This window comes from Lissotriton helveticus, chromosome 5_1 (genome assembly GCF_964261635.1).
Source record: "Lissotriton helveticus chromosome 5_1, aLisHel1.1, whole genome shotgun sequence".
Taxonomy (NCBI): domain Eukaryota; kingdom Metazoa; phylum Chordata; class Amphibia; order Caudata; family Salamandridae; genus Lissotriton; species Lissotriton helveticus.
The window spans coordinates 25,968,574-25,989,889 of NC_136065.1; the positions used below are offsets into that span (position 1 = coordinate 25,968,574).

A 21,316-nucleotide genomic window follows, 5' to 3' on the forward strand; every position below is an offset into this window, starting at 1 on the left:
TCTGGAGTGGGAATAGTAATTTAAACCCCTATGCTATCCAACGCTTTCCCTACTATTGCACTCACTGGAGAGGAAATAGTAATTTTTACCCCTACGCTATCCAACACGTTCCCTACTGTTGCACTCTCTGGAGTGGGAATAGTAATTTACCCCTACGCTATCCAACGCTTTCCCTACTGTTGCACTCTCTGGAGTGGGAATAGTAATTTTTACCCCTACGCTATCCAACGCTTTCCCTACTGTTGCACTCACTGGAGTGGGAATAGTAATTTTTACCCCTACGCTATCCAACGCTTTCCCTACTGTTGCACTCTCTGGAGTGGGAATAGTAATTTTTACCCATACGCTATCCAACGCTTTCCCTACTGTTGAACTCACTGGAGTAGGAATAGTAATTTTTACCCCTACGCTAACCAACGCTTTCCCTACTGTTGCACTCACTGGAGTGGTAATAGTAAATGTAACCCTCTCGCTATCCTACGGTAAAAATATTGTATATGTTTTGTTAATAATATGTATATATATATATATATATCTCTAGGCTCACGGTCCGTCTGCTCTCCTTCACTCGCGGCCGGGTGCTTTCAATGGCGGGAGACGGTACCACGCCAGTCACAGACAAAGCTCAGATGCAAGAAGCATACAGCACTCACGGGGGACTGTTCCAATGTAGTTTATTGGACAAACACACTAAGACGCGTTTCGGCCACAGCCTTTCTCAATTAGAGGCCGGCGCCACCCTTAGGCAAGATTTAAATACAGCCAATCAACAAAATAAAGAAATGACATGTATAGTGCATTCTGACCACCATTTCTGAGTGGTGTAGATTCAGTTAAATCACTGACAAAATTGCGCCCTGGATGGGCATAGAACACACAAATAATAATTATTTTGCAAATTCAGCCCTGAATGGGCATTCCACAATATGTATATATATATATATACATACAAACAAATCACAGATTAAAGCATTAAAAAGAATCATCAAAAGTGCAGAAAAATTAATGTGAGACTCATAGATGGACAGCTAACTCCTCCCCAGCATTCAGGCCACCTGGTTTCTTGGTCTGGTTCTCAATAATATGACGAGACCCTAGCCTGCGCAGCTGAAGCAGCCTATTTCCTCCCCTTATGTCTGCCGGTACTTGGTCCATGCAGTAAAAGCTAAGGAGTTCTCGGTTGCTTTGGTGGGACACTTCAAAGTGTCTCGCCACTGGATAAGTGGGATCTATCTAGTGGGATATATATATATATATATATATATATATATTCACTGAAAAAACCATAGGTTATAGACCATATATAGTTAGGAATTAGCATTTACAAAACCTTGAAAATTCACTGAAAAAACCATAGGTTATAGACCATATATAGTTAGGAATTAGCATTTAAAAAACCTTATTTTACTCACACAAAACCATTGAAATTCCATATATAGTTAGTTGCACTAACTATATATCGCGCACCTGCAATCCACTGCTGATGATGTCACATATTACATCATTCATGACATGGTCAGTGACATCACTGATGACATCACTGATGACATCTCAAATGACATCACTGATGACATCACTGATGACATCTCATTTGACATCAATGACCACATCACTGATGATATCATTCATGTGACAATACAATGCATCTCCTCACATTTTAATATAACCTCTGTTTCACCCAGTGTTAAATACAGAATATAATTTTTGAAACCATTGACACACCAATACTAGTTACTACATACGCACTCACTGATTCCTACGTCTACACACACCTTCACTCATTCACCCATACTATCATTCATACATACAATCACTCATCTTTACAACACTATCATATGCACTCATACACCTATACAGACACTCACAGTCTGCCACTCATCCATGGAGTTACTCACACACCTAGTCAGTCCTGTAAAGAATCAATGACACTTCCATTTTCTTGTCTATACAGTTAAACATAGAGCACCTTACATTTTCAAACATATACTAACACATACTTACCTTGTTATACAATCATTGATACAAGTACACATTGATCTGCACAGAGTCACACACCTCCCAGCCAGCCACACACACACTCAGTCTCCCATACAAATACTTGGACAATCAATCAGTAACCCATATAGTTAATCATATAGCTACTGATCAAAACATGCAGCAGTTTACAGAACAACAGACATAATGATGCACAAATTAAGACACTTTAGTCACTAACCCATGCACTCAGTGAGACACATTTAATCACTCACTCATGCATTCAGTCATGCACCTACTAAATCCTTTGTCCAGACACTTATACTTCCACTCATTCTTCAATATGTAAGACACATTTTAACTTTACAGAAACATACAGTCACTGGATGTTGTCATCAGTGATGTCATCAGTGATGTCATTTGAGATGTCATCAGTGATGTCATCAGTGATGTCACTGACCATGTCATGAATGATGTAATATGTGACATCATCAGCAGTGGATTGCAGGTGCGCGATATATAGTTAGTGCAACTAACTATATATGGAATTTCAATGGTTTTGTGTGAGTAAAATAAGGTTTTTTAAATGCTAATTCCTAACTATATATGGTCTATAACCTATGGTTTTTTCAGTGAATTTTCAAGGTTTTGTAAATGCTAATTCCTAACTATATATGGTCTATAACCTATGGTTTTTTCAGTGAATTTCAATGGTTTTTTAATAGCAAATATCATAAGCTGTCGAATGTCAAGTACGTGGTAAGTGAAAACATTTTCGTGTTTATGCACACTGATCTGCTTTGAATGGTGCCCCCCCCCCTCATTTCTATTAGGAGTACTCTCTCTTTGCAGATAGTGAAAGGTAGTTAACGCAGGTCTTTGCCCCCATTGTAATCCGTCGTGCCTGCTTCTCTCTCCATTTGATTCATTGTTATCCAAGTATTTACTGTTTTAGAATTAGTTCTCTTTGGTTCATTCTCTATTTACAAACAAACACAGAGTCGCAATACTCTGTTTAGTCTTTGCAGATAACGAAAAATCGTGTAAAAAAAAAGAAAAAGAATCGAGCAAAATCAGTAGGCCACTAATGGGATCTCTTTTTGACCTCGCAAAAATAGAAACATTAGGAACAACCCCTCATGACAAATACAAAACTAGTGAGATGAACTGAACTCCACACAATGATGGCTGCAAAACAGCTCGGCTCCGCCACCCACCCCGCCCAAAATAACGATAAAGAACGGCTGCCATGATTGGTTGCGGAATGACCACGACGGAGCTACGAAATGGTGCTGCTCTCATGCTAACCCCAGCTTCAGTCTGAAACATCCAGAAACACTGTAGACTACCAATTCGATCAGTTCCGGTAGCGCCCCAATGTAACCCGGTAGAGAAGAACTAGCCCTCCCCTCTTTGACTGATGGTTCTTGTTGCCTGTCCCTTCTGTTGTCATTTAACAGAACTATTTAGCCTGCTGAAAGGGGTTGTGTTCCGACCGCTGGTTGGTGGAGACATTTTGACTATATTCTGTACCTGCGTTGTCGCGTAATGCGTCATATGACGCGCCGCGTTAGCGCATCCGGAAGTCATCCGGGGCGCGCAGCGCGTAACGTAAGCATAACAAGTCATGTGACTTGTTAATAAAACTTTTCATTGGTTCATTTTACTTTTCTTATTGTAATGATGAAAGGCTTGATCATATGACCTAAAAATTACGCTTTTCATTACTTCCGAACATTATTTTTTCTTAAATATATGTTATAATGTTCCAGGCTAATGTACTTTCCCGGAAATTTTACAACTGTCCTGCAAGTAAAATATATTCTTTTTTCGAGAAAAAGAGCGTTTCTTCGTCCCATGACGGAGCCGTTGAGCAAAAGAGGGTCGCCCTGCTGTCTTAGTCGCCGATACGCCTGAATATGAGATTCTTATCGATCACTTTATGTTGCAGGAATAGAAAACACAACAGCCCTTGACCATTTATCTTTACTGCGTTCCTTCGTATTATACCTTTTACCCTTCATGTAATTGGTCTGCTTTATTTCACTTGCCTTTTAATGATTCTAAAACAGTGACTATTATTAAAAACTTTACCAATGTATATACTACTACCATGTTTTCTTTTAAAAACCTTTATTGTGAAAATTTCATTATACAAATACGAGCCTATAACCACGTGGGCCGGCCACGGAGCAAACTGTAATCGTATATGATGAATAGACATTTACACTGTAGAGGAACGTAACGGGCGGGCCATTAGGTTGCAAAAACTAAGGTGTCTAACAGTTACGGAATCGGTGGACGTACATTTTATAATTAAAATACGACAGGGCCAGTTACAATAAAATTATCTAGATATACATTTGCGGGCAAGTACCATGGGTGACGTTAATTCGAACTTTCAACAGTACAGTAATCAATAACACATCAGAACTTAATATCAATAGGGATGTCGAAATATTCAATCAATTCTCGTCCCCGCCCGCCATGTGCTTCAAAACTGCATACGTATCTCGTGATTTCAAGGTTCTGCAACCAGTACACAACAAGGAGTTACGAGTCCCATTTATTCTGGCGCCATTTTGGGCGAGGACGGGCAGGTCCAGGATATAGTCAAAATGTCTCTACCAACCATCGACTATGATGATGTTCATATGCTGTATTTATTAGAGTAACACTCAGATGTCCACATGAAATAAATTTGCCACAATCTAAACATGTCATTTTAATCTTTCCAAAGTTCTTCTAAATATTTGGGACCGTTTCCCTTGCCTCTGAAGCTCTCAGTGCCACTTCTTTGATGAATGTACTAGCAGGTCAGGGGTTCTCCTCCAAATCTCTCTTTTATGCAGCACTATAATTAATTGTTGCCACCTCTCCATATGACGATGCATGGTATAGTTACCACAACTATATTTTTTTTCGGTTCCTCTAGAGAGTTCATCGTGGCAGATGAAGCGTGTAACGTACCGGGCATTTACCTTTTTTTGCATGTACAGGAAAGGAAAAAAAAATCGAGCGTCCGAGTTCTAAGGTGTCCCAGGGCCATTTTAGTGGACCAGGCCCAAATCCAAAGAACAGGCCGCCATTTTGAGAGTCCTGTTGCAGCCGCCTGTCGCTGTAGCATCAAGAGCAGCCGAAACTCAGCTGAATGGCAACTGAAACGGTAAAGGGGCGCCCCACTACAGCAGACGAGCCAGGCCCAAATCCAAAGAACTGCTATCTCACAGGCTAATGGGGCGACCCACGCCGAGTTTCAGCATTGTAGGATGACCACACAAGTACAGCAACTTGCTAGACATCACCTCGGTGCCATCCGGATCTCGGCGCCCCACTGCAGATGAAGTGCCTCTCAACTATGAAACCACCACGGTGACATCCGGATCTTGGCGCGTTGTGCTGCCTTCGGCCTATTCGCACATCGGTCCGCTACTGACGCCATCTCACAGGCTAATGGGGTGACCCACGCCGAGTTTCAGCATTGTAGGATGACCACAGCAACTTGCTAGACATCACCTCAGTGCCATCCGAATCTTGGCATCTCAACGCCTAGTGGTATCTTCCATACAAAAAATATTGTTACGCTGCCTTTGGCCCCATTCGCACACCAGTCCGCAACTTAGACATCACCTCGGTGCCATCCGGATCTTGGCATCTCAGCGCCTTGTGGTGTCAGTCAGAAAATATTGTTGTGCTGCCTTCGGCCTATTCGCAAATCCAAAGAACTGCTATCTCACAGGCTAATGGGGCGACCCACGCCGAGTTTCAGCATTGTAGGATGACCACACAAGTACAGCAACTTGCTAGACATCACCTCGGTGCCATCCGGATCTCGGCGCCCCACTGCAGATGAAGTGCCTCTCAACTATGAAACCACCACGGTGACATCCGGATCTTGGCGCGTTGTGCTGCCTTCGGCCTATTCGCACATCGGTCCGCTACTGACGCCATCTCACAGGCTAATGGGGTGACCCACGCCGAGTTTCAGCATTGTAGGATGACCACACCAACTTGCTAGACATCACCTCAGTGCCATCCGAATCTTGGCATCTCAACGCCTAGTGGTATCTTCCATACAAAAAATATTGTTACGCTGCCTTTGGCCCCATTCGCACACCAGTCCGCAACTTAGACATCACCTCGGTGCCATCCGGATCTTGGCATCTCAGCGCCTTGTGGTGTCAGTCAGAAAATATTGTTGTGCTGCCTTCGGCCTATTCGCACATCGGTCCGCTACTGACGCCATCTCACAGGCCAACGGGGCGCCCCACGCCGACTTTCAGCATTGTAGGATGGCCACACCAGTACCACAACTTGCAAGACACCACCTCGGTGCCATCCGGATCTTGGCATCTCAGCGCCTTGTGGTCTCTTCTACACCGGAAATATAGTAGAAAATATTGTTGCGCTGCCTTTAGCCCCATTCACACATCAGTCCGCTACTGACACCATCTCACAGGCCAACGGGGCGCCCCACGCCGACTTTCAACATTGTAGGATGGCCACAGAAGTGCGACAACTTACTAGACACCACCTCGGTGCCATCCGGATCTTGGCGCGTTGTGCTGCCTTCGGCCTATTCGCACATCGGTCCGCTACTGACGCAAACTCACAGGCCAACGGGGCGCCCCACGCCGACTTTCAGCATTGTAGGATGGCCACACCAGTGCGGCAACTTCCTACACACCACCTCGGTGCCATCCGGATCTTCGCGCGTAGTGAAGCTGCAGCAGCTGCAAATAAGCTTCAGACAGTGTTACAACCGCTGCTCAGAACTCTCAACTATGACACCACCTCGATGCCATCCGGATCTTGGCGCGTTGTGTTGCCTTCGGCCTATTCGCACATCGGTCCGCTACTGACACCGCCTCACGTGCCAACGTATTTTCTCCACATTTTATACCCTATGCCGCATAACAGGTCATGTGACTTCTTTATAAAACTTTTCATTGGTTCATTTTACTTTTGGTTTCCTAATGATGGAAGGCTTGATCATATGACCTAAAAACAACACTTTTCATTGGATGAAAACTTTTTTTTCCCCCCAAACGATGAAAGCCCCACCTTGTTTCTGGATGTTTCAGACTGAAGCTGGCGTCACCATGAGAGCACCACCATCTCGTAGCTCCGTCGTGGTCATTCCGCGAGCAATCATGGCAGCCGCTCCCCACCAGAAGCCTGCAGGAGTCGGGGCCCCCAAAACTTTTGATGAATTCTCAAGGCGGAGGGGACGCTTTCGAGAATGGGGTCCAAGACCTAGCAGACAAGCGTCCGATTTCCAAGGTGTCCCAGGGCCATTTCAGTGGACCAGGCCCAAAAAGGAAACAGCCTGCCGCCATTTTGAGAGTCCTGTGGCAGCCGCCTATCGCTGCACCGCAAGAGTGGGCGCAACTCAGCTGAATGGCGGATTTTGACACAGTGGACCAAAAGCGGACGGAATGGCAACTGAAACGGTAAAGGGGCGCCCCACTACAACAGATGACACTCCACCTGGAGAGGCCCGTTCACGCCGCCTCCCCCGGGGCGCCCCACGCCGTTATTCGGAGCAGCATTGTAGGATACCAAAACCAGTGCGGCAACTTACTGGACATCACCTTGGTGCCATCGTTCTGCTGCCTTGGAACTATTCGCACAACAGTTTGCTACTGATGACCCACCCCCCGCGACGCCCCACGCCGTTATTTGCTGGGTGGCAACTTACTAGACATCACTTTTGTGTCATCTAGATTTCGGCGCGTTCTGCTGCCTTGGAACTATTCGCACAACAGTTTGCTACTGATCACCCACCCCCCGCGACGCCCCACGCCGGAAATCTGGACGTTGTGCTGCGTTGGGACTATTCGCACAGCCGACCGCTACTTCGTTGTTTTTCTCTAAAAATGTTTATATGTTATTACTATTTTTGTTTTCTTGTATATATTTATAAATTATTAAAGTTTTATAATCTTACTACTTTGTCGGAGTGCTATATATTTTTAATGTGACACATAATTGTAAAAACTTTGATGTACAAAGAGTCATCCCTGGAATCTTCCGCTTCACGCTCGGTCCCCTCCCCAATCACAATACAGGATGGTTTTCAGATAATAGCAACGCTTCTGCTGTGACGGATCTCATCGAGTGTGGGCCTTGATCTACTATAACTCCTTTGAAGACGGGTGATTCTTTACAGCTGTGGCCATAAACTACATCTGCAGGGCTAGCTGATAGCCTAGGACCGGCCTGGACAATCGGACACAGAGGAAAAGGAGTGTCAGAGGGTGCGGTAGTGAATAGGGCGAAAGGGAGGTGTCGGGCGGGCACAGGGTGTGATTCTCAGGGAAGAACAGCGCAGATGGGGGGAGGTTTATTACCCATGCATAAAACAGAGAGCGGGGGTGACCACTGCCTGGGGGAGATGCTTGCGAGGGTGGGGAGCCATGGTAAGGATCGACAGCGTTCACAGAGTGGATCTGGTCAAGGCATCTAAAATGGCTGCCGTGCACGACAAAAGTGTGGCATTTGAAAAAAGACAAGATGGCGCACACAATGTTTTTCAACAATTCCTGATTTCCTTCGAATCGAACGTTAACAGACGTTGGGGCATATTACCAAAGTTAAGCGATATTTATCCCTAACGATGCATTGCAAAGATTTTTTTACCGTCAGAAATTATCGCAGATAAACCTTGCTATTATCAAGGTTTATCGCAAATACGATAAAAAACGAGCGCAATGCATTAATGTCGCTGAAAACTCCGCGATATTCATGCATTACCGAGCTAATGCTCTTAGCCATGTTATCCACCTCCCATTGGATAACATGGCTAAGAACTGCTCAGGGCAGCTGTTACTTTTTGGAGATATTCGCGCTTATCTCGAATATTTCCAAAAGTTGATAATAGGAGATAGCGATGTTAGCGACTGTTTCCAGTCGCTAACATCTTGGCATGCCCACTTTGCATGTCATTAGTGATAAATATCACTCACATGCAAAGTGGGACCCAAGATGGTCGCTATCTCCTACTAGCCGTCGCTAACTGGTGTTAGCAACAGCTAGGTAATACACATATAATTTTATCTCCGCGAAGCGGAGCGCTGTTACAGATATATATCTTGTTTTTGAACGTTAATTTCTCAAAATGCACTGAAGCACATATATTGAGACATAGCAAAGGCACATCGGGCTACCAGTCCCTAATATTTTACCAAGTTTCGTGCAAATCCATTCAGCCGTTCGATTATTATTATTATTATTTTTTTTTGCCCCGCGGGGCCCTTTTAAAACCTCCACATCAAACCTAGGGGGTCAGCGAGGATCTACTATGCCCCCTTATGGTCATCAGCCGTTCGATTATTATTATTATTTTTTTTTTTGCCCCGCGGGGCCCTTTTAAAACCTCCACATCAAACCTAGGGGGTCAGCGAGGATCTACTATGCCCCCTTATGGTCATTTGCCCCTTCGCTTTGGCCTCCTCTTGTCTCTCGATCCTACCGAGAGACAAGATGGCGGCCGCTACGTACTGTTTGGAATGTTTACAGACACCGGAGAGCCAATCAGCTTCGCTTCGCAAAGCTCCGTAACGCGAAAAGTACGCGAAGCGGTGCGCTGTTACAGATATATATCTTTTTTTGAACGTTAATTTCTCAAAATCCACTGAAGCACATATATTGAGACCTAGCAAAGGCACATCGGGCTACCAGTCCCTACAATTTTGCCAAGTTTCGTGCAAATCCATTCAGCCGTTCGATTATTATTATTATTATTTTTTTTTGCCCCGCGGGGCCCTTTTAAAACCTCCACATCAAACCTAGGGGGTCAGCGAGGATCTACTATGCCCCCTTATAGTTATTTCCCCCTTTGTTTTGACCTCCTCTTGTCTCTCGATCCTACCGAGAGACAAGATGGCGGCCGCTACGGACTGTTTGGAATGTTGACAGACGCCGGAGAACCAATCAGCTTCGCTTCACAAAGCTCCGTTGCGCGAAAAGTACGCGTCCTGGGCCGCTGCCCAGTCCGCTGTTACAGATATATATCTTTTTTTAAACGTTAATTTCTCAAAATCCACTGGAGCACATATATTGAGACCTACAAAAGGCACATCGGGCTACCAGTCCCTACAATTTTGCCAAGTTTCGTGCAAATCCATTCAGCCGTTCGGGCTAAAAGTGAGGCCAACCGCCCTATGGAAAACTCAATGTTAAAAACACGTTTTGGGACCCCCCTTTTTTCTCGACCCCCCCTGGACGAAACCCCCCCCCAATTTTCAGGGGCTGCTCAGAAACAAAATGTGCCATTTTCCTGAAAATTTCAGCCAATTCCGTCCACAAACGCCAAAGTTATTAGACATAGAATTTTCAAAAAACCCATAGAGAAAAAATCCTAACTATATATACCTACTGGCGACCGCCAGTAGGTAATATATATATATATATATATATATATATATATATATATATATATATATATGTATCCATTTTTTTTAGTTATATTAATTATTTATTAATTTTAAGTTTATTTAAGTATTTAAAGTATGTTTAAATTAATTATATTTATTATTATATTAATTTTAAATTACTTTTAATACATTTAAAAATTTTGATATTTTGACTGTCTATATTTTTTACAATCGATATTTCTGTACTTACCTGTTGGTAGATAAGAAGTCGATATTCTGGCATTCTATATTTTCTCCACGATATTTTTGCAGGTCGATATTTTGCTCCTCGATATTCTGTCAGTGATCCATTAATTTGCATATGACGTGACATCACAGGAAGTGCTATCACTTGACAATCCGCTGCCATCCTTGAAGCAACATTGCAAAAAGCAATTTTGGTGGTACGGATATCCGTAAAGCAATAACAACATTAAAAATACCCCAAATAAAATAAGTATTAATATTTTAACGCTCTATTGGGTAGAAATACATTGTATTAGTCTCTGATGAAGCTCTGGGCCAACCTTTCAATTTTGTTGAAGTCAATGGTCCTTTGTTTTCCCTTGAGAAGAGAAGGGTTTATGGACAAGTTTAGACCCATTATCTGTGTGACCAAATATGACCACACATTAAGGGTCAGAGTAGGTATCGGAAAGTTGGAAAGGAAAAGGATTTATTACAAACTCAAAGTCAAGATAATATAAATCAGATGCAAAAACATGAAGTAAATATACAGAATTATTAAAGGAAGACCAAATCGAAAGAACAAATCGCGATTTCCATACCTGCAATGCAAAAGATTAATAATAATAATCTCATCAGTGGACAAATGGTTTTGATCCCTTCCCCCATACATGGGAAAGAATTGCAGTATCTAGCCATGTCTACACTAAACTAAGAGTTAAGGAAACCCTATTAATCCAGAAGCAAGAAAAGGTATCAGTATCACAAGTTCTGCAGAACCTTTTGTCCTACATGCTATTAGCATATCTTTTATGTGTGTGTGTTTTTCTCTATTTTTTGTCTTACCAGGTTGTGGATAGATACCTACAGTGAGAGTCCCTATCAGCGCAAGGACGCTAAAACTCCTTAAGAATAAGGTATTACAGGTTCACAGGTTATCTTTTTCCTGGACCCTGTGACGTGTTTTCTGTTTTTCACTCACATTCCGGTCCTGACGAAGCGCCAAAGGATCCTTTAGGGACCGCCTGAGAGCACGAAACATGTTGACCTTGTTTTATGTATGATTTATTCACTACAGCACTTATCCTGAGAGCAGCGGTTCGTCACACATCCACCCTCTGTATTTGCTTTTAAGAGGAGCTCGAGGATCCAGACCATTTTAATTTACCATTCAAACCCCTGAATAAACACTGGTTCTGGGTACCGTTTGGTAATTTTAAACATCCACTCACCTTTTTCCCTAGGCCCACGGACCCACATGCACAACAGTGGCGTCTCCTTAAAATGTCTCCGCTAAAGAGCCCCCTCGCGGGACCCGAGAGGGACTGCAGCGCCACCCCCACGAGGAGCAACGCCCGATGATGAAGCATGACACTCGCAAGGGAGTGTGAAGGCACTATATCCAAAAGGAGGGATTCCCCCATCACAATTTGAGAACCAACCTATCGTGAGTCTGACCACTTAGCACTTTTTTCTTTTACAAACCATAATGTGGTTACACTTCTCTGAGATCTGAGGAACAGTTACCCCCCAGTGGATACACATTACCTGGTGGGAGCAGGGGTACTGGACCTCCTTTCTAAATTGCTCCCGGTCCCCAATTCTTTTTGTGTGATATAGTGGGAGACCCCAGTCATGTGTCAGCCTCATGGTACATACCCGGGGCTGGTGGACCAGTTGCAGGATAGCACCCCTGAACTGGTGGGAGAATTGTGCAGAACACCTGCCACAGGTGCCCTGACAATTCTGGAATCGAGGGGGACTGCTCCCATTGGGGGTGGGGGGTCCAGGACCCGTTTGGTGAGGAAGGACATGGTGTGGGAGAGCCCATCCCAGTCTCCTGTCCGGCTGCAGGGTACAGTACCTGGGTTGGGGGGCCAGTGTCAGGATGCCATACCTGACTTGGCGGGAGGAAGAGTGGAGAAAGGTTGCTACACACCTTGGGCTGCCGCCCCCCACTCTCTGACGCCACAGAGATTAGAGAGGCCTGAAAGGCATGAGGCCTGGCTCTCATCACTGACAGTTGTCAGTAGCCACTGTGGCTTGCTGTCCTGGTGTACAGAGGTGCCCCTGGGAGAGGGACAGGAGTCACACCCTGGGGGCGGACTAGGCCACACTACTGTGTTGGCCATGTGGGCACTGTCCGCCTGTTGGGACACATCTGTGAGCAAAGTAAGTTTAGACGCTGCACAGATGGGGTCCAGAGGTAAGCAGAAGGGTTCCCCTTGGGTCAGCTTAGTGGGCCCTGAGAGTATGGACAGAGGGATCCAACTGGGTTCAGGAAGGCGTAGAACGGGAATAGACCCCTGCTGTTGCAGGCCATGTTCCATGTTGTGTCACCCCAAGCAGGGAAGCCCATTGAGGTATGGATTGGTCTACCCTGACTTTAGGCTGGAATGGGGTTGTGTTGGAAATGGCGCTTTTTGCAGGGTTATCCAGAAACATTTTGCTTCTTCTTCCTATTTTTTCCTGACCTGCTGTTGTTGGTTTTAGGACTCTGGGCACTTTACCACTGCTGATCAGTGCTAAAGTGCATACGCTCTCTGTGTATATTGTGTTATGGATTGGTGTTTCCATGATTGACATATTGGATTTACTGGTAAGTCCCTAGTAAAGTGCACTGAGAGTGCCAGGGCCTGTAAATCCAATGCTACTGTGGCTTGCAGCATGGGTTGTGCCACCCACAGAAGTAGCCGGTAAAAAGGTAACTCCGATTTGCCACTGCAGAGTCTCCGCGCAATTTGTAACTGCCATGTTGACCTGGCAAGTGCACCCACTTGCCAGGTTTTAACCTTTCCTTTTCTACATGTTAGTCACCCCTGTGGTAGGCCCAAGGTACCCCTGTGGGCAGGGTGCAGTGTATGTGAAAGGTAGGACAGGCCCTGATGTGTGTGGCATGTCCTGATAGTGAAATACTGCCGATTTCGTTTTTCACTATTGCAAGCTTACCTGCTCCCATAGGATAGAATGGGGAGTTTGTTTATAACAGCTTATAAACATAACTGTCCCTGGGAACTATGTAGTGTTTAGTGTGCCCGAACTCAGAATCTAAAGATGCATCTTTTAGTGACGGTGGTTTTTACATTCTGTGTTTGAAAATACCACTTTTAGAAAGTAGGTATTTTCTTTCTCAGCCATCCAGTAGGCCTCTGCTAGGTTTGTGGATTGACTGTCTGGGTTTTGGATGACAGGGGCTGGGTAAGAGCTGTGGCTCCAGATAATCTAGGTGGGTCAGGAAATGGCTGAATAGACCCGGGCTGTATTCAGAGTAGTGGGAGGAGTTGTCCCTAGCACCGGAATGGGCCCAGTCTGCATTTAGAGTGGTGGGAGGAGATTTCCCTTGCACCTGAATTTGCCCTACCTGCCTTGGACAATGCTGTCTCCACCTCCTGCCATGAAACTGCAACAGAGAGGACAGAACTGGTTTGGGCTAAGTACAGACGCTCTCTGACCTCAGAGAACAACAGATTGGGTGGTATAAATATTGGGGCCTAGACCCGAGAACTTTAGAACTCTTTTGGACCAAGAAGACTGCCAAGAAGAAAAGCTGGAGAAGCTGTGAGGAGGAACTACCACTTTGTTGAGGGCTTTGCTGTGTTGGCCTGCAGTGGTTCTTCTGTCTTGGGCAGTGAAAGGACTGGACTGAACTTTCTGCAATCTATTTTTGTGAGTTTCTCCAAGGGCTGGAGGTAGAGCTTGCACCCTGTTCAAGAAGTCTCAGTAATAGCAAAGACTTCAAGTTCTTCTGCCCTCATCACTGTGGACTGGTTGTTTTATGCTGCATCAGAAGACAAAGCAACCCGACGCTATCTACGCCGCCGCTGCTGTCTCCGTGTCCTGAAGGCACCGCAATGTCTTACGATGAAGTCTGCTGACGCCGCCACCGAGCCACTATTCGCGCCGTGACCTTGCTTCACGGCGCCGCCTTGGTATCCCAGATGACACTGCTACATGCCGAAATCGACGCCACTGCTTGCACCGTGGTTCAAGGGCACTGCTCTTAAAGTTACACGACGCACCGCCCTCATCATGCACCGTGGACTTGGCCTACCGACGCCGGCGCCATCGCCTCCAGTTCATAAGCTGACAACAGCACTTCAGCAATGACGATGCCGCTACTTGCCCCGTGACCTGTCTGCACTGCGACGAGCACCGTATCACTTCTCACCGCGACCCTGGTCTCGCTGATAATGCCATCTGATGCTGCCACCGAGCCCCTGCTCGCACAGTGACCTGAGGGCATCACACGCCACACTGCTGCACTTTTCACTGCAGCATCCGACGCCTGTCAATGCCAGCACTCCTGACTTCAACCGCGAGGAGTTCGACCTGCAATGCATGTGGCTTCAAGGGCCCGACGACTCCTGCACTGACCTCCGGAACCGACTCCTGCAGACGCCATGCTTTTGGAAGCTCAACAAGAGGTAGCCGATGCCCTGCATTTCTAAAGGTACTGTTTTGCTGGTCTTCCTGACACCATAGCTGGCCCGCGACAGCACAGTCATCCAGAACTGTTTGGATTTGTTTGTTCACGACGCTGTGATAACCCCGGACGGACCTATCAGATTCAAGGAACTGTATTTCAAGGTTATTTTGATAACTGAAGATTTCTAAGTACTGTATTGTGTATTTTTTAATCGTTTTTGGTATTGTCTTGAGTATAAAAAAATATTGGATATTTTTCTAAATTGGTGTGGTGTCCTTTTGTAGTGCTTATACTGTATTACTGTTGGTTATGTGCAAATGCTTTACACACTGCCTCTAAGATAAGCCTGCCTGTAGCTCATGCCAAGCTACCAAGGGGGTGGGCATGGGTTATTTTAGGAGCGTAACTCCCTTATCCTGACTAGGAAGAGGGGTCTCAATTTGGACAAAGGTATGTACCTCTGCCAACTAGACACCCCCATTTCTAACAGGTGCTTCGAAGCTGCGGTGTGCAAGAAGACTTTGGGCTGTAGATTGAGTGTGTGTACTTGAAGGTTTCTGGAGTTCAGGTGGTGGTGTGTAGTGCTTCAATGCCGCTGTGTGTGTGCAGATAAGCTTTGGGCTCTAGAGTGAGTGTGTGTGTACTAGAAGGTTTCTGAGGTTCAGGTGGTGTGCAGTGCTTTAATGCTGCGGTGTGTGTGTGTGTGCAGGAAGGCTTCAGGCTGTAGAGTGAGTGTTTGTGTACTTGAAGGTTTCTGGAGTTCAGGTGGTGTGCAATGCTTAAATGCCTCGGTGTGTGTGCGTGCTGGAAGGGAGTGTATGTGTACTGGAAGTTTTATGGAGTTCAGGTGGTGTGCAGTGCTTCAATGCTGCAGAGTGTGTGTATGTGTGTGTGTGTGTGTGCAGGAAGGACTCGGGCTGTGGAGTGAGTATGTGTGTAATGGAAGGTTTCTGGAGGTCAGGTGGTGTGCAGTGCTTTAATGCTGCGGTGTGTGTGTGCAGGACAGCTTCGGGCTGTAGAGTGTGTGTGTGTACTGGAAGGTTTCTGGCGTTCAGTTGGTGTGCAGTGCTTCAATGCTGCAGTGTGAGTGTGTGCAGGAAGGCTTTGGGCTGTAGTGAGTTTGTGTCTACTGTAAGGTTTCTGAGGTTCAGGTGGTGTGCAGTGCTTCAATAACTCGGTGTGCGTGCTGGAAGGGAGTGTATGTGTACTGGAAGGTTTATGGAGTTCAGGTGGTGGTGTGCAGTGCTTCAATGCCGATGTGTGTGTGTGTGTGTGTGTGTGTGTGTGTGTGTGTACTGGAAGGTTTCTGGAGTTCAGGTGGTGGTGTGCAGTGCTTCAATGCCGATGTGTGTGTGTGTGTGTGTGTGTGTGTGTGTGTGTGTGTGTGTGTGTGTGTGTACTGGAAGGTTTATGGAGTTCAGGTGGTGGTGTGCAGTGCTTCAATGCCGATGTGTGTGTGTGTGTGTGTGTGTGTGTGTGTGTACTGGAAGGTTTCTGGAGTTCAGGTGGTGGTGTGTAGTGCTTCAATGCCGCTGTGTGTGTGCAGATAAGCTTTGGGCTCTAGAGTGAGTGCGTGTGTACTGGAAGGTTTCTGGAGGTCAGGTGGTGTGCAGTGCTTCAATGCTGCGTTGTGTGTGTGCAGGAAGGCTTCGGGCTGCAGAGTGTGTGTGTGTACTTGAAGGTTTCTGGAGTTCTGGTGGTGGTGTCCAGTGCTTCAATGCCGCTGTGTGTGTGTGCAGGAAAGCTAGAGTGAGTGTGTGTGTACTGGAAGGTTTATGGAGTTCAGGTGGTGTGCAGTGCTTCAATTCTGCAGAGTGTGTGTATGTGTGTGTGTGTGTGTGTGCGCAGGAAGGACTCGGGCTGTAGAGTGAGTATGTGTGTACTGGAAGGTTTCTGGAGGTCAGGTGGTGTGCAGTGCTTTAATGCTGCGGTGTGTGTGTGCAGGAAGGCTTCGGCTGTAGAGTGAGTATGTGTCTGTGTGCTGTAAGGTTTCTGGTGTTCAGTTGGTGTGCAGTGCTTCAATGCCTCGGTGTGTGTGCGTGCTGGAAGGGAGTGTATGTGTACTGGAAGGTTTATGGAGTTCAGGTGGTGTGCAGTGCTTCAATGCTGCAGTGTGTGTGTGTGCAGGAAGGCTTTGGGCTGTAGAGTGATTGTGTGTGTACTTGAAGGTTTCTGGAGTGCAGGTGCTGTGCAGTGCTTCAATGCTGCTGCAGTGTGTGTGTGTGTGTTTGTGCAGGAAGGACTCGGGATGTAGAGTGATTGTGTGTGTACTTGAAGATTTCTGCAGTTCAGGCGGTGTGCAGTGCTTCAATGCTGCGGGTTGTGTGTGGGCTGTAGGACAACTTCGGGCTGTAGAGTATGTGTGTGTACTGGAAGGCTTCTGGAGTTCAGGTGGTGTGCAGTGCTTCAAAGCCACGGTGTGTATGTGCAGGGCAGCTTTGGGCTTGAGAGTGAGTGTGTGTGTGTACTTGGAAGGTTTCTGGAGTTCAGTTGGTGTGCAGTGCTTCAATGCTGCAGTGTGTGTGTGTGCAGGAAGGCTTTGGGCTGTAGAGTGATTGGGTGTACTGGAATGTTTCTGCAGTTCAGGGTGTGTGGATGCGCTTGACGGCTGTAGGGTGTTGAGTGTGCTCTCCTGCGCCATGAAGGCTGCAGTGTGTTAGCAGTGTCATTGTATGCAGGATTGGTTGCGTTTTTTTCTCTGAGAGCGGGTTTTGTCATCGTGCTCGAGTGATTGTTACAACTTCTAAAGTTAGACTTTTCTTTTCTGGGCCGGTTTAGATTCTCAGCATTTAAAAAAAAAAAAAAGTAACAGAGGCTTTGGATGAAACTAAGTTGTTGACACTGTACTGTCTTTGCGTACCGTCTTTTACATATTTTTTTTTTACCTTTGTTTCTTCTGTCTCCATTTACAAATAAATATGTTTTTTTCTGCACCCCCAAATTTAGAAGCAGGTGTTGACTGCGGAAATCCGGTTGGGGCAAGGTTGCAATCCTGCAAGGTTCTGAGGCGCCAGCTGTGGTGGAGCTGTTCTGCAGCAGCTGAGGAGTCGGTCTCGTGGAACAAAAACCTCCAAACCAGCTCAAGGCAAGAGATGAGCAGATAGGAAGAGGGGAAGAGAGAGGGGGCACAGGGGTGGGGCGAGAAGAAGAGTGCACGAGACCACACGCGATCAGAGTGGGCATTGAGTTTTCAGCTCGCGGAGGGGCCAATGGCCCAGATGGGGTTTGCCTAGTGGCATTCATACCCTGAGGCTGTTGCTGCCAGCCTGGGGTACAGGGTATGGACAGAACTGATACACGAGGTCACCTCACTAGTACGGTTTAAGGACTCGTGGGAGTGGTGCTGTGGACAGCGGGAATGACCACACCGCGGTTTATTGGGGTTTGATTTGCCACCACCAGGAGACGCTGGGATCTTGCACGGTACAAGATGGCGAACTACACCTGCCACAAGTCGCCTCTTCATGAAGGTAAGTGCTTCCCTGGTCAGAGCCAGGAGATACTTCTACGCTGTTGTGCTGGTTTAAGAAGGGTAGGGGGGGCGTTCATAGGCTTCGACCACCAGGAGCCGCGGGGATCACGCGCGGTACAAGATGGCGAACTACAGCTGCCACAAGCCGCCTCTTCATGAAGGTAAGTGCTTCCCTGGTCAGAGCCAGGAGACACTTCTAAGCTGTTGTGGTGGTTCAAGAAAGGTGGAGGGCCTCTAATAAGTTTCCACCACAAGATGTTACCACCAAGGGCTCCCCACTTCACATTGGCACACTTTTGCCCAGTGCCAGTAACATTGCACCCTTCGTTTCCATCACTACCGCTTACACTCTCATCATTACAGGGTCATGTAACATTTGGCCTGGGGGTGCGGCTAGAGTTACTGTGTGGGGTGAGCAATAGAGGTTGGGTGTAGAGTTAAGACTTGAATTTAGACTACAGATAGTAGTTAGGGTTCATCGTTAGAGACGGCTAGTCTCTGAGGTTAGGGGTTTGGGTTGAGTACTAAGGTTACACAGTTGAGGATTAGGATCACCATTATAGTTAGAATTTGGGGTTTGGAGTTAGAGTTACATTTAGAGATAGAATTAGGGTTCATGTGATTAGTCAGTGTAAAGCCTTCGGGCTGGGATGGTGGTTGAAGTCAGATTTTAGGATTGAGTGCTGGGGTGAGCCTTCGCGATGCGATTATGGTTATCGTTAGATATGAGGTGAGAATATAGTATTACATTTTAGAGTTAGGATTAGGGGGTGTAGTTAGAGCTAGGCATTAGGGCTTAGTTAGTGTCTAAAGTTAGGGTTTATGGCTGAATACTAGGGCTGGAGTTTGGAGTTATGATTACGGTTATAATTCAAAATTGGGGTTAGGAGTTGGTAAAACATTTATGAGTTAGGACTAGGGTTTGGAGAAGAAGATAGATTAATGCTTCAGGGTTGGGTTAGAGGCTGCAGGTAGGGTTCAAGACTGAGCACTAAGGTTAGGGGTTAGTATTACAGTTATGGTTAGGAGTTGCTTGAGTATCTCAGGGTTAGGGTCTGTATAGCTGTAAGGCTTGGGTTAGGGGTAAAGTAGGTGGTTGGGGTGGTGATTGATGTTCAGATTAAAGGGGAGCTGGTACTATTATGTCACTGGAAATGTAAGGACTTTGAGCATTGATGATATAGAATGATGTATGTAATGTCGCTGTAAGTGTATATGGCTTTGTAAAGGTTGTCAGTGTAGTGGTTGATGTCGTTACACCAATTTACCTTGGGATGGGCTTAGATGTGGCTGTCACAGCGCTAGATGGTGGGACAGACACCCAACCTGCTGTTTACCTGTGAAGACACCCCAAGGGTCGCTGAAGCTAAGGGCGAACCATCAGGGAGGCTGCGATGACCTCATCACCCTGAAATAGGAATAATGACCCCACGTGCCATTTACTGCTCTTATCTCCATTTTACTGGATTCAGCCTCTGCCCAGATCTCTGCCTTACTGGAAACAAGCCCCTGACACCCCCCCCCTCAACAGAGATACAAATGATGAAGAGGAGGAAGACATTTCTGGAATGATCACTAAGTAAATTAAGTTCCCATCTCTCTGTGGTGGGGTGGGAGGGTTGAAAGTCCCTTTCATTTTTACCCCAAATTGTTGCAATGAGGGTTGGCATTTTGCCAGGCTTGGCATGCCAGTTTTGTGTTTCACAACACAACCTTTTTGGGGTTGTCAGAGGATTGATGGAGGCGGTGTGAAAGAGTGGCTTGCGTCGATGTGCTTGTGTGTCCAAGGCGGCTGCTTCCAGCTTGCTGGCGCATTGCACGTGCCCGGGGTATTTGGTTTGTTCGAGGTGGCATCTCTCAGGTGGCTCTCTGCGTTTGTCTTCACAGGGTGGGGTTGTCTCGTCGGCAGCGTGGAGCTCCAGTGCCTCTTTGGGGCGACCGCCCTTGTTCTCCTGGTGTCGTTGTTTGGAAACATCACGTGTTGCGTTCACCGCTACAAGAAACGTAAGTGCCCTACTTACCTATGACTCGCGGAAGGGACCCCTGGCATGGATGTACCAGAGTTATGGGATAACCCTGTAGGCTTCTCAGGGGGCCCAAAAACCTGCACGTGGATGGCTTAGTCCTTCACATCTGTTGCCCATGGAGGTGGCCTCATTTGGGGTTCAATCTACTTCTCCAGAAGGCAGGAGCTTAACTGGGGCCATGGTTTTGGGTCTCCCTGTCTGAACATGTCCATCCCTGGGTGGCACGGGGTATATGTCAGGGTGATTGCGTGTTTGATTGGCAGGCGTGTGGTCCTCCAGGTGGGCACGTGTAGTCCATGAACTTCACTCCTTCTTTGAGGAGCCTCTTGTAAATTTGCCGTTTCTTCTGATCCTTTTCCAGGTGAAAGCGTGCGGTCTCCTCGCCAAGCCCGAACGAGGTGGGTTCAGCCTTGCTTTTAGGTTTAAATGATTTTATTAAGGTCTTCTAATTATTGAATGTGCCAAATATTGTATTCTCTTTGTGTATAGTCAGCTCAGCACCTTCTTGTTTCTCTTGCACCTCATACAACACTCCTGCTGAGTTTGCACCATCGATAAATTTGCACCTAAAAGTGGGGCATATTACCAAGGGCCTTATCGCCGCTTTAGCGGGAATTTTCCCCTCTAAAACGGCGATAATTTAATCGCCCTATTACCTAGCTGTCGCTAACACCAGTTAGCGACAGCTAAGAGGCGATAGCGGGCATTTAGGGGCCCACTTTGCATGTCAGCGATAATTATCGCTAATGACATGCAAAGTGGGCGTGCCAAGATGTTAGCGACTGGAAACAGTCGCTAACATCGCTATCCCCTA

At 46.4% G+C, this 21,316-nt stretch overlaps 1 protein-coding gene across 1 annotated transcript in view; it reads left to right on the top strand.

Annotated features, from left to right (window-relative positions):
• The first annotated feature begins 17,949 nt into the window (after positions 1–17,949).
• LOC144752360 (signaling threshold-regulating transmembrane adapter 1-like) overlaps positions 17,950–21,316 on the top strand; it is an 85,075-nt gene continuing 81,708 nt past the window's right edge. Inside the window, exons 1-3 of the mRNA XM_078640295.1 lie at positions 17,950–18,473; positions 20,363–20,479; positions 20,864–20,900. Coding sequence (XP_078496421.1) covers positions 18,434–18,473; positions 20,363–20,479; positions 20,864–20,900 — 194 coding nt within the window. The 5' untranslated portion in view covers positions 17,950–18,433. The remainder of the gene's footprint in view (positions 18,474–20,362; positions 20,480–20,863; positions 20,901–21,316) is intronic.